The 13,929-nt window shown below is 36.3% G+C and overlaps 3 protein-coding genes across 12 annotated transcripts in view; 2 read left to right on the top strand and 1 right to left on the bottom strand.

Moving 5' to 3' along the window:
* The window catches only part of LOC127857963 (uncharacterized), a 261,868-nt gene that overhangs the window by 91,034 nt on the left and 156,905 nt on the right, over nt 1-13,929 (bottom strand). The gene's annotated exons all lie outside the window — the stretch shown is intronic.
* The window catches only part of LOC127857964 (uncharacterized), a 309,606-nt gene that overhangs the window by 284,124 nt on the left and 11,553 nt on the right, over nt 1-13,929 (top strand). For 4 of the 7 annotated variants that reach the window (XM_052394754.1, XM_052394755.1, XM_052394752.1 and 1 more), the window contains 3 exons: nt 40-198; nt 3,578-3,935; nt 11,607-13,415. In XM_052394754.1, the coding sequence (XP_052250714.1) occupies nt 40-198; nt 3,578-3,935; nt 11,607-13,415 (2,326 nt within the window). Of the gene's footprint in view, nt 1-39; nt 199-3,577; nt 3,936-6,292; nt 6,378-11,606; nt 13,416-13,929 lie in introns of those variants that run through there. The other 3 variants (XM_052394758.1, XM_052394756.1, XM_052394757.1) reach the window with 3 other exon arrangements.
* LOC127857969 (uncharacterized) overlaps nt 1-13,929 on the top strand; it is a 289,700-nt gene that overhangs the window by 269,708 nt on the left and 6,063 nt on the right. The window lies entirely within an intron of this gene.

The raw sequence follows: 13,929 nt of genomic DNA, 5'->3' as shown, positions 1-13,929 counted from the left end.
ATAATACTTGTTTATTTATCATGATTTGTTTTTTCTTAGGTCCGTCAGATTGGCCGAGATGTGCGACACACATCCGACTGCAAGGTTACAGATGCTGACTTGCAGGACTATTTCAAGACACTGTCCACGCTCCTGGCTGACCCACAATACTTACAACATGATCCTTCAGCCATCATAGCATGTACAAGACTTAGTGATGTAAGTTAAAGGGACCAGTTTATATATTTATAAATTAAGAATGGTTTGTAACGTCTGTCAAACAGCAAAGAATAGTGCAAATTATAAAACTATAATACAATTAACAACGACGCATAAGGCAAAATAAATGTTTTATAGCATATCGTTGTTTTCCCAGAATTGGGTAGGCAATAAGTATTGCACTTTTTCGTCCGTACCTTCATACGTGAGACCGCCCCGAAGCTCCTCTTGAATTGATTTCGCATAATATTCACATCTGAATTACCTTAATGTGGAGATGATCGTAAACAATTTGGCTGCAACATGAGTTTGGAGAATTATTGTGTTTTTTCTTGGTTTCTACTATTTACAATTATATATAACATATGCATAAAATGTGTCTACTCTGATTGTCTTTAACTTCTTGGCCGATTTCGCTCAAACTTTCACAGCTTAATCATCTTAATGGGTGTTTGATTATAAAGGATGGAATTTTATCACATGCCATACCTTGTTTCCCATGTAATATAACCATTACATATCATTTTATCTTACACATGTGTAATATACTTTTTAAGTGTTTTCATTGGCTTAGTTTTCGTTTATTGACCAGTCGCATTTTGTTATTTTGCTGAAATGACGTTGCAACGTCAAATGACAACAAGAAATGTAAACAACATTCGGGATTTATCATTTGCATAAATATTTATTTAATTTGCTCACTTAAAAGCATGTGATAAAAAATATCTGACACTCGTTGTCATATCATAATACCATATTTTATTAAACTCGTCTAGGAAATTCGTTAGTAAGCTCACCAAAGGCTCGCTTACTAACAAAATTCCTGAACTCGTTTAATAAAATATGGTATGATATAACAACTTGTGCCAGATCCTATATGTATCAGCTGCACATTTTATAATTATGATTGGCGTTGCGCTGAAGTGCAGCGACTGGTATGTAATACGTTTTTTTTCGCTTATGGGAGAAGTTATTTTACGGATCAATGACTATATTTTTGTTGTCAGAATATCTTGCACAGTAGTGATTTTTTGTGTAAATAAGTGTAAATAAGTACTGCATTTATGCCTATAACATTAACTACAACATTTATCGCAAACAATGCAAGGCTAATTTTTTTAATTAATAACTGATCACAGGGACTGGGCAATAATAAAAGATAACAGGGACTGGCCAAATACGCGAACCGTTGAAACTTTCTGGTTTTGTATAAAAACAAAACATAATCAAAATATATTTATCTTGTGGTTTTTCTAACAATAGCGCAGACTATTGCTGTTCGAGTTTTGGTTAACGCGTATTTTCTTCAATTTTACAAGACGACAGCGATTACACAGTGTATTGCTTTATTGATAACCGTTACACTACAGTCACTTATTAATATCTTAGTAAGAAGGTGATTTTTCAAGCGGTTCCGTAGTGTAGTGGTTACACGCTCGCTTCACGTGTGAGAGGCCCAAGGTTCGAGCCCCAGTAGAATCAAATTATTTTATTTATGTGCTATGTTAACTTTTTGTTTTGATGTAGACATTTTAGTTTAAATAAATATGCTATTTTATTGTAACCATTTTTATGCCCCCTGATCGAAAGATCGGGGGTATATTGTTTTTGGCCTGTCTGTCCGTCATTATGTCATTCTGTCATCAAAAATTTAACCTCACATTAAAGTTTTGCAATAACTTTTTAAATATTGAACAAAGCAACCTGATATTTGGCATGCATGTGTATCTCATACAGCTGCATATTTTGAGTGGTGAAAGGTCAAGGTCATTCTTCAAGGTCAAAGGAAAAAAACACAAAAACTTTAACCTTACATGAAAGTGTTGCACTAACTTTTGAAATATTGAAGAAAGCAACTTGATATTTTGCATGCACGTGTATCTCATGGAGCTGCACCTTTTGAGTGGTAAAAGGTCAAGGTCAAGGTCATCCTTCAGGTCAAAGGTAAAAAACAATAACCTTACATTCAAGTTTTGCAATAACTTTTGAAATATTGAAGATAGCAACTTGATATTTGGCATGCATGTGTATCTCATGGAGATGCACATTTTGATTGGTGAAATGTCAAGGTCAAGGTGATCCTTCAAGGTCAAAGGTAAAAAATAATAAAAAAGCGGCGCATTAGGGGGCATTGTTTTTCTGACAAACACATCTTTTGTTTGTTTTTATTATGCCCATGAAATATGTGTGGGAGAGGGGGGGGGGATGTAAACACATTAACATTTGTACTGTGTTTTCATATCAATGAGTACTCAACCCCTATCGTAAATGAGCAACGTAAGAATAAGTTCAGAATCATCTCCCTTGAAGTTGAGAAAAATATGAAATTTATTAATTACGCATACAAGAAGAAGCAGATTTTTTTAAGACCTACACAGTTCTGTTCCATTAATGAAAACTGCACTCGGATGCCCGTAAAAAAAGGAAACCAATGTAAATAAAAGGAACTATGAAATATTTGGGGGTTACAGCACAAAATCATAGATAATGGTTATTTGGAGTTTATAACACAACTTCATAGATTATGGTTATTTTGGGTTATGACACAAAATCAGAGATAATGGTTATACCAGTATCTTTTTCTATTTTGTTTTAAATAATTGGCCAATATATTAATATTTACAGTAGAAAAAAATCGTTCCATGTAACTTCATTGACTGCCTTTTACACTGAAATTCTCGACGCCCTTTGATGCTTTGCATCAATACTTATCTTGTACAATATATAAATGTTTGGATTATGCACACGCGCAAAGTTTCAAAAACAAAATGTTGGTTTGCTTTAAAAAAAGGTGTATAAAGTTTTGTGGTAAAGAAACTGAGTCGAAGAGCCAACTAACATGATCATTATTCAGCTATGAATGTATTAATTGTAATTGTAATTGTAAATCGTATAATTGATATAAACATGTAAAATAGAAAACGTAAAATAAAGTTGAAAAATAATAATGTAATAAATTGACGAGTATGTAGTAATTGAGGGACAATTGACGAGGATGAAGAAATTGAAGCACAATTGTAGAGTTTTTTCACTAAACGTCATTTCTATAAAATCATACTAATTCGCATTTATAAGGTCACAGTTCACGAAACTTATTGGCATGGACTAAACAGTTATATTTGTTAAAATAATGTTATGTTTCAATATGTTTCAATATAAGATTTTGTTTTATAAAAGTATAAGTCATATTAAAGATATGACTTCACCAATGGCTCTGCAACTCGTGAAAAATAAATGTTACCATTCATGAAATGATACTACGATCTCTCAAGAACATAAACACATATCCATCAAACCGTATTATTTTCAACATGATTTGACATATTTAATATTTGTTTTGGACAAAAACAACACAATATTTGTTTGGATTTGCATGCAGTTGCAGAATGATCGTATGTCCTTTGAAGAACTGGGCAAGCTGTTGAAAGAGGTCAATCAAACGCTCGAAGAAGCAAAAAAGACCGGCAAACGTTTTTCTGAGATTGCGGAAAGGACCTTGTCAAACCATCTGAAGAAATTGGATGCTACTTATCAGTTGGGGCTGATACGCCTAAAAAAGAAGACAACAGTTGGGGAACAACGCCTTCATAGCAAGACGAAATTTGGGGAACATCGCCTTGAAAGAAAGACACAATTTGGGACACAGAGAATTGAAAGCAGTGTACAGCATGGCATTGAGCGCATGCAACAGGCAGCAAACAAAACTGCACAAGCAGACTACGAACGAGAAGTAGCAGGTTCGTAAACAGGTTTTTGTTTTGCACACCAGTTCGTCTCAATATAAGTAATCCATTTACAAATTATCATTTCAAAAACAAAGTGAACCCAATTAGGATGTAATTTTGGCCAAAAAATCCATATATTTTGTGCATTAAAAGACGTGTTTAGCTACACAATTATGTGTACAGGAGTTGATTGAGCTACACTTCTGCCATGTGTTTCAGTGTTATGATCTGGTTTAGGTGTTTTGTTTGTAAAAAGTGTGTATGCATTTTATTCTCTTTGAACTTTAAATATGTCTAATACTAGGTCACTTTAAAGGCACACAACATGTCCTGCAATTAATTAGAATCATTACCATTTTAAGTTAGCATATTATGTATCAATTGATTAAAAATGATCATTTATATATATGCTATAGGAAATGTTTACATATAACAATAACATATTACTAAATGAAACCTTTCCGTAGGAGCTTTGTTTTTTTTAGCTCATCTATTTAAAAAAAATATGAGCTATTGTCATCACCTTGGCGTCGGCGTTGGCGTCGGCGTCCGGTTAAGTTTTGCGTTTAGGTCCACTTTTCACAGAAAGTATCAATGCTATTGCATTCAAACATGGTACACTTACTTACAAATGTACTATCATGAGGGGACTAGGCAGGCAAAGTTAGAAAACTCTGGCGTGCATTTTGACAGAATTATGTGCCCTTTTTATACTTAGAAAATTGAAAATTTTGGTTAAGTTTTGTGTTTAGGTCCACTTTATTCCTACAGTATTAAAGCTATTGCTTTCATACTTGCAACACTTACTAACTATCATAAGGGGACTGTGCAGGCAAAGTTATGTAACTCTGACTGGCATTCTTGACATAATTATGTGCCCTTTTTATACTTAGAAAATTGAAAATTTGGTTAAGTTTTGTGTTTAGGTCCATTTTATTCCTACAGTATCAAAGCTATTGCTTTCATACTTGCAACACTTATTAACTATCATAAGGGGACTGTGCAGGCAAAGTTATGTAACTCTGACTGGCATTTGGACGGAATAATGGGCCTTTTATACTTAGAAAATTGAAAATTTGGTTAAGTTTTGTGTTTTGGTCCACTTTACCCCTAAAGTATCATAGATATTGCTTTCATACTTGGACCACTCGCAAACTATCATAAGGGTACAGTAAAAGGACAAGTTGCATAACTCTGGTTGTCATTTTTACGGAATCATGGCCCTTTTTTGACTTAGTAACTTTGAATATATGGTTAAATTTTGTGTTTCGATCCACTTTACTTCTGGAGTATCAAGGCTATTGCTTTCAAACTTCAAATACTTTCATGCTATCATGAGGTTACTGTACCTGGCAAGTTGAGTTTTACCTTGACCATTGAATGACCTTGACTCTCAAGGTCAAATTATTAAGTTTGGCTAAAATTGCCATAACTTCTGTATTTATGATTAGATTTGATTGATACTTTGACAAAACTACTCTTACCTGACATACCACAATATACTCCACTCAAACCATCCCCCGTGCCCTCCCCCCTCCCCCCCCCCCCCGAATCCTTCCCCCCCCCCTAATTTTTTTTTTAAGTTCATCTCACAAATGACCACAACACCCTCACACTTGACCCCCCCATCCCCCCCCCAAATTATTTTTTTTGAAACAGTTTAAAAACACACATATTTATTTTTATTATTTTATTTTTGAAATACCGTCCAACCATCGCACCCAAGAATCCCCTCCCCCCCCCCTATTTTTTTTCTTTTAAGATCATCTCACAAATGACCACCACACCCTCACGCTACATCCCCCCACCCCACCCACCCCCTAATTTTTTTTAACGGTTAAAAAACACAAATATTAATTTTTATTATTTTATTTTCGAAATACCGTCCAACCATCGCACCCAACGATCCCCCCCTGATTTTTCTTTTGCATTTTTTTCCGCATTTTTGGAAGATAATGTAATAAATGTCCACACCCCCACACTATACACCCCTCTTCACTCCACCCCTCCCTCCTTTGTGATTTAAATTGAGAGTCCCTTCACCTTTAAAAAGAAAATAGATGAGCGGTCTGCACCCGCAAGTTGGTGCTCTTGTTATGTAATTTTAATGACACAACATTGTATATTTTTGTATATAGTCCGCAGTATAACACTAGAGGGGTTTATTTACGAAAAATGACTTTTTCCCGGCAATTTAAGATGGACATATTGTTAATGCTTTTAATCTGTACTGTTTACTGGTCTGCAGCCGTTGGTCAAATGCTAGGGTTAAGTTTAGTGTGCAACATCTATGCAGATAGTATATGTATTCTCCTCGTTGTCGTAGTCTGATATCGGTACGTAGACCTTGATGATGTTGATGTTGTGAGGTATAGCTGAGATACAAATGGAGAAGAGTCTCCTGGAGAATGGGATGCAACTGATGATGCTGTTGGCTACCTCCTTCCTAACGATGTAAGCCACCCGATGTTTGGTATTCTCTCCGATGATCCGTAACTTGTGTCGTTCGTCCGTTGATGTTTTTCCGAAGCTTGCCACCTGGCCTCGGCTTGTAAGAACATTTCCAAGCGGTAGTGCTTCAGCTCATGCTTCAGTATGTGGATTTATCCGCATGCAAGGAGTGTTCTTACGTTTCACGTGTGTATGATTGGTCCCTTTGCTGCCATCTTGATCGCTTGGTAAACTTTAGTATCCTACTTGTCGCATCCTCCCTGGGGACACACAGTGGAGTGCGTGATCATGTTTATTCCAATCCCCGACCGAGCCCGCTTTGTATTCTGTATTTTTGGTTTCTTCATTTTCTTTCCAAAGGCTTGAATAAATCTTGGCGGCGCAAATTTTCTGTCGAAGAAATTGCATCTGTTCATAGAAAATGTGCCAGTCACCCCTTTTTGTTTCGTTGGTCAGCAGAAGCGGTTACAATGGTGTGGTTGTGTCAAGGTCTCGGATTCAGAAGTGAGATTTGAGTGTCAGGTGAGAACCAGGTGTACCAGCCCTCTCTTGGGAGCTGCTGCAAAGCGAAAAAGTACTATCTCTACCCCGATGGGGTGTTAAAACTAACGTCTGCGTTCAAACATTGGGCATCCATGTAACTACTTCACATATGTTGTAGACATTTAAAACGCATGTTAAGCCAACCAAAGCTGAAAACTCCGACGTACCATTTAGCAAAGCGATGCCGCTTCTAATACTTCGAATTTTAGAGTTATGTTTATGCGTGCAAGTACCTATTCTTTCAACAACAATGGGTAGCCCATTGGAACTGGATCTTTACAAATCATATCCATTTAAAACTAAAAATATGTTTTGGAGTCTTCATTTTAGGCATTTTTCAAAGCCCATAACGCTTATTTTCATTTAAAACAGTACAGTTTAGTACATACGATTATGAGATTAAGGGGTGCGTGCGACATAACTATATATGTTTTACTATACCATATACTCAATGGCAACTACCCAGTATCTTTCAGGTTACTGACCAATTCTTTTATATCTGATCTATTACTTAGCAGGCTTATACATATTAAATTCCAATTCAAGAGTATGCCTGTCTACTACTGGCAGCACTTTAAAACATCCTATGTTGCTTTAGAAACCTATTATAAATATAAAAAATAATCACAGTTATTGGATATATCATAACAAGTGTACAGAATAAAGTCCCGCAATTTCGTGTTCCCTTTAACTCGTCTCAGCAGATGTAAAGCAATAAATAACTATGTGTCGTGTGTATGTATTGTAATGCTCATACAAAAGCAAAAGAAACATAGCCTCATACAAGCTAGTTCATCTTAAATGCGTCTCTTTAATTGATTCACGCATATAATTTTTATGACGCAATGACCATATTTTAGATATATGTGATATTAAACTCTCTTCGTGAACTGTTATCAGTAAACACTCGTTCTGAAAGATGTTCCTAATTATCCCCCGCCACAGGCGGAAGGATAAAGAATTAGCCCTGTCCGTCCGTCTGTCAGTCCGTCCGTCTGTCACAATTATTTTAGATCTATATCTCAGAAACTATATAAGATGTGAACATGAATCTTTATAGGTGTATGAATATCAATGCGGCGAAATGTCCTGTACAACAACCATAACCATACATTTCTTTATTAAGAGTAATTGCCCGCTTGTACATTTTCAGGGCTATATCTCAGATATCATGCAGGAATTCAACATGAAACTTCATAGGTGTATTGATATTAATAAGGAGAAGTGCCATGCTGAAAAAACATAACCCTTCACTTTCTAAAATAAGAGTTAATGCCATTTGTTGTTTTCGTGTGATGGCACTTTTCAGGGCTATATCTCAGATACGATACAACATGTCAACATGAAGCTTCATGTGTGTGTAGAAATCCATGGGAAAAATTGCTTTGCACATGAATAATAAACACAATTTATTTGCGGGAGATATCAATTCAACGAATTTGCTTGTATATAATCAATTGATGAAAACATTTCCATCTTTTTTTATAATCAGCATGTTATAGATACCATTTTGAACAACTACATCTCCAAACATACTAGCAATTAATTACGCAACATTTGACGAACTTATGTTGTGAAGCAGTAAAGAGGAAACATAATTGCTGTTCTAAATTTAAGCTAAAACCGTTAATAGTAGATGAAGATGGATATTAGCACTATTTTACTTTAAACTTAACGGCATAGCATAAGACTAATGTGGAAAACAAACAGTTAAAAAAATCTCTAAAATGTTATTGTTTATTCGTTTAGTAGTCTACTTAATGGACACGGCTAAATTTAATAACATGAACACGGATGTACATTGATTGTTGTATTTGCTTAATTAGTTAAAGGGAAATTTTCACGTTTTGGTAAATTGACAAAATAAAAAATGTTTCAAATTCGCAAATTGTCGTTGTAGTTATATGTGTGGGGAAACAGTAATACTGAACATTTTAGGGTTTTTTTAACTAAGAAAGTGACGCCGATATTCGGCGTCTTCCCCTACCAGAATTTTTCCCCTCAAAATACAATTTCCCCACCAAAAATATCATTTTTCACCAAAATATAATATTTTCTCTCAAAGAAATGTTTATTCTTCCTTTGGGCATTCGACAATTATCCAATTTGCACCATGTACAACGATCTCGCTCTCTCTCTCCAGACGAACACAAAAAATCTGGGAATCCCAGTTATTCTAAATAAAGCTCTTAAATTACGTCATGTAAACTGGGCGACTAATCGTAATAATCATGTGACTATTTTGCTGGATACCGGTCTTGCGAGAGAAGGGTGTTTCGTCAATTAATTACCGGAAACCAGTCGAAATTTCATCTGGGCTATATGCAAGCCAAGATATAAACGTGAAAACAGAAAAAAATGTCTCACAATTGGCGTTCTTACACAAACAAAATAAAACATTCGGACTCGGAAGATACTGAACACATAGAGGCATTTTTTACGAAAGAATCATCGATAACCGTTATAACCCAGCAGGATTCTGAGGTAATCAACATCAAACATTGTGAAAGTGAAAGTAGACAATCGGCAGCTGCCGCTCCTTTCCCTTCCAATACTGTAGCAGATCAAGATCGTCAACCCATTCATCATGAAATTGAAATCACAAAATTGACATCGTACCCCGGCCCCAGTACAGAAATATAGTTAAAACATTTCCCATTATTAGATCTACACCTGCAACTTTATTAAGGACTTTGACTTTAATACGTGTTAAATGTGTTTAAGAACAAAAAGGACAGAGACAAGCCTCTTTTGATGAGTTATAGACATTGAAATGAACAGTTTTTATTTTTTCCCCTAATATGTCTCTTTCGCACTTTTTTTTCCCCTTTCACCCAGCGTCCAGCGTCTTCCCCTTTCTCTAAAAAAACCCCCTGATTTACCATTCTCTAAAATATCAATTATATGCATCTTCTTACGATGTAAAAACCTGAAAATTATAAAGCGTTGCAACGCGAAACTATTAACTAATTTGGAGTGTGCTGTTGTTGTCGTTATATTTTGTGAAACAACGAGGACTGCTTATATAATGTATAAAATACATCACTCATTGTATGAACACGGATGGCCGAGTGGTCAAAGCGATAGAATTTTTTCTTCAGTGGTCAGTGGTTCAAGCCCAGTTGAGGGTTACTTTGTTCTGTTTATAATTATGCCCCCCTTCGAAGAAGAGGGGGTATATTGCTTTGCTCATGTCGGTCGGTCGGTCGGTCGGTCTGTCGGTCCGTCCACCAGGTGGTTGTCAGACGATAACTCAAGAACGCTTGGCCTAGGATCATGAAACTTCATAGGTACATTGATCATGACTCGCAGATGACCCCTATTGATTTTGAGGTCACTAGGTCAAAGGTCAAGGTCACGGTGACCCGAAATAGTAAAATGGTTTTTGAATGTTAACTCAAGAACGCATATGTCTAGGATCATGAAACTTCATGGGTAGATTAATCATGACTTGCAGATGACCCCTATTGATTTTGAGATCACTAGGTCAAAGGTCAAGGTCACGGTGACCCGAAATAGTAAAATGTTTTTTGAATGATAACTCAAGAACGCATACGCCTAGGATCATGAAACTTCATGGGTAGATTGATCATGACTTGCAGATGACCCCTATTGATTTTGAGGTCACTAGGTCACGGGTCAAGGTCACGGTGATCCGAAATAGTAAAATGGTTTCCGGATGATAACTCAAGAATGCATACGCCTAGGATCATGAAACTTCATGGGTAGATTGATCATAACTCGCAGATGACCCCTATTGATTTTGAGGTCACTAGGTCAAAGGTCAAGGTCACGGTGACTCGAAATAGTAAAATAGTTTTCGGATGATAACTCGAGAACGCATACGCCTAGGATCATGAAACTTCATAGGTAGATTGATCATGACTTGCAGATGACCCCTATTGATTTTGAGGTCACAAGGTCAAAGGTCAAGGTCACGGTGACCTGAAATAGTAAAATGATTTTCGGATGATAACTCAAGTATGCTTTTGCCTAGGATCATGACACTTCATGGGTACATTGATCGTGACTCGCAGATGACCCCTATTGATTTTTAGGTCACTAGGTCAAAGGTCAAGGTCACAGTGACAAAAATCGTATACACACAATGGCTGCCACTACAACGGACAGCCCATATGGGGGGCATGCATGTTTTACAAACAGCCCTTGTTTTATTCTTGGTTTTACTGGAGCTTTTTAGATCCAATGTTTACATTTATCCACTAAAGCATTTTAATAACAAACTTCAATACATGTCAAAATCTGGGAAAAGACCCCTGTAAGTCTCTTCATGTATACCGTATAACAAAGCTGTATAGTTACATACTGATATGTATATCACTTCAGTGGATGCATTCATTTACAGTATTAACAGCAAAATAGAGCATGGACCATGTGTATTAATTACACTTTCTTTTAAAATCAGTGTCAGCAACCAAATCGTAAATATCAAGTCTTGAGAACGTATATCGCACCATTATTTGTTTTTGGGTAACATTATTGTTAGTTTGATATAGATACGTGCTAATTTACAGTAGCGTCCTTCATGTAAATTATCTAACCAGTTGTTAAATGCTTTGACTGTAGCGAGCGACTTTGTTTGCGAGTTTTACTTTCGTGTTTTGCAATAAAATAAAATGGCGTACTTTTTTGGTATTGTTGTAAGGCATTGTTTCATTATCATTACAGATTTTCGCCGTCGTTTGGTGGAACATTACAATGACACTTCGAGCAATGTGCCTTTTTCAGTATTGGATCAGAGTCTTGATAAACGTATAACCGATATATATGCAACGCCGAAAATGCAACGTTTTGATATAGCAAGTGATGGGGAACGTGTTAAAAAGAACAAAGTACTGACATACAAGGAACTCTTTTACACAGACGACACAAAGTCAAATCGACGTGTATACGTACAAGGCGAGCCCGGCAGCGGCAAGTCAACGTTTGCAGCCAAGTTAGTTCATGATTGGTGCGACGAAAATCGGCCTTCAACGGCAGCTCCCAACAAAAATGCATCGTTTGATGACGTGTTAATCATTAAAAATTTCCAGTTCATTTTTTTCCTCTCGTTGGGAGAATCAAGAGGTCAGACTGAAGTAACGCATATGATAAAGCAACAAATCATCGACACAATGTATTTTGATGAAAAACGTGATGTCATGTACACTCTTTTACTCAGAATAATAGAGACGGAAATATGCCTTGTAATACGTGATGGTCTAGATGAATGGGTGGCTCCTGACGGTAGTGACCTTGCTGAACCTTCTATGGCGGGATTTCCAAAGGACAAGTGCGCGGTTCTTACAACTTCTCGACCATGGAAACTTGCTGATGAGCGTATCAAGAATTCACGGATCGACATCCTCGTAGAGATCGAGGGTATTAGCAATTCATATACATTTAGTCAAAGAGTACTGCGGTGCATACTTGACAAGAGCAAGGATATTAAGACAACCGCGAGGAAAATTAGGAGCTTCATAGAGGAGCGTGGCTTGAAGTCATTATCAAATTCGCCGATGTTGTACACGCTTGTTATTTGCACGTGGGTGGACACTATGGAGGAGGAGGAACATTTGAACGGGACTTCATTGTGTGCATTGTATACTACTTTTCTTGAAAGCCTGTGTAAGAAGGCGAACGATACAACTGGCTATTTTAACGATTTAAACCCTCCTCATGTGAAGTGTTTTTCAAGAACAAGTTACCTTCGGCCTATCATTCAAAACGTAGATGTCATTTCAAAAGCTGCTTTTCATCTTTTGTTTTCTCCTGAAAAGGAAAAGTCTATTGTATTCAACGATCAGGAATTGTCAAACTATCTTACACCATCTGAACAAGAGTTTGCTCTCAAAGCGGGACTGATATCAAAACGGAAAACCAAAAGAGCTTTTAATTCGTCGATCTCATTTATCCACAAAAGCATTCAGGAATTCCTGGCTGCTTATCATATTGCCCACAATGCACATTTGGTTGATGACGTCATTTCCGGATATCTGGGACGTCATTCGGATGCATATCTCGACATATCCCAGGTGTTCATATTCCTATGTGGACTGAACATATCGGCTGCCAATAAGCTATCTTGCATTATGAATGAACATCATAATATTAATATGATTGATAAGAACGAATTTTCATATGAATACGATACGTTTCAAAGCATCATAGAGGCAGGATACACAGAGGCTGTTTCAAATGACCAAACTGGCATTCTCCTCAGACTCAGTCACTTTTATAGCGATGGGGACAACTTAATTGTCATGAACAACATATGGAGAGAAAACAAGTCCAATGCCCTGGCTTTGAAAATAGAGGAAGGCCTGTCTTTGGAATTAGACTTATACGACCTAACGTCTCTTGACAGTTCAGATAGTTCAGATAGTTCATATAGTCCATGTTCACATAGCGAGCCAACATCGCAGGTTGAATTTGACCTGTCATCGTGCCTCAATCTGAAATTTTTGATACTTCGGGGAAGCTACATACACATGCAAGGTAATATATACAACAAAACAACATAGAAGGTTTTCGATCAAGTTTTTAATGTCTCAAAAATGAAAAATCTATAAAATATAATTGAAATTTATGTCAGAGTGTTTAGTTTTGTTATGCTATTCTATTAAAATTAATAGTTCATAAAGCTATTCTATACAAACATAATAACGTGCTATGATCGGTATATATAAAGTGGAATCAATAATAATATCCCGTATCACGTAAATGATGTCAAATGCATTTTCCTGAACTGGATTAATTACTTATTTCTTGGTTTGACCATTATTTTTTTGGAAATACACACCGTGATTTTGAAACTTTTGATCATAGACACCATTGCGCTTGCATAATGATACTTTTAGAGATACGTGTTTTTACAACTGTTCGTGCAGTCTTTATTGCAGTTTGTGCCGTTATCTTAATGTGGTTTTCACAGATTTTGATATGTATCGAAATTAAGTGTTTAATGTTTTATCGATTAATGTAAACATTGGATCTAAAAAGCTTCAGTAAA

This window comes from Dreissena polymorpha, chromosome 14 (genome assembly GCF_020536995.1).
Source record: "Dreissena polymorpha isolate Duluth1 chromosome 14, UMN_Dpol_1.0, whole genome shotgun sequence".
NCBI lineage: Eukaryota > Metazoa > Mollusca > Bivalvia > Myida > Dreissenidae > Dreissena > Dreissena polymorpha.
The sequence above is the reverse complement of the archived record's forward strand: the minus strand, read 5'-3'. Positions and strand labels throughout refer to the sequence as shown.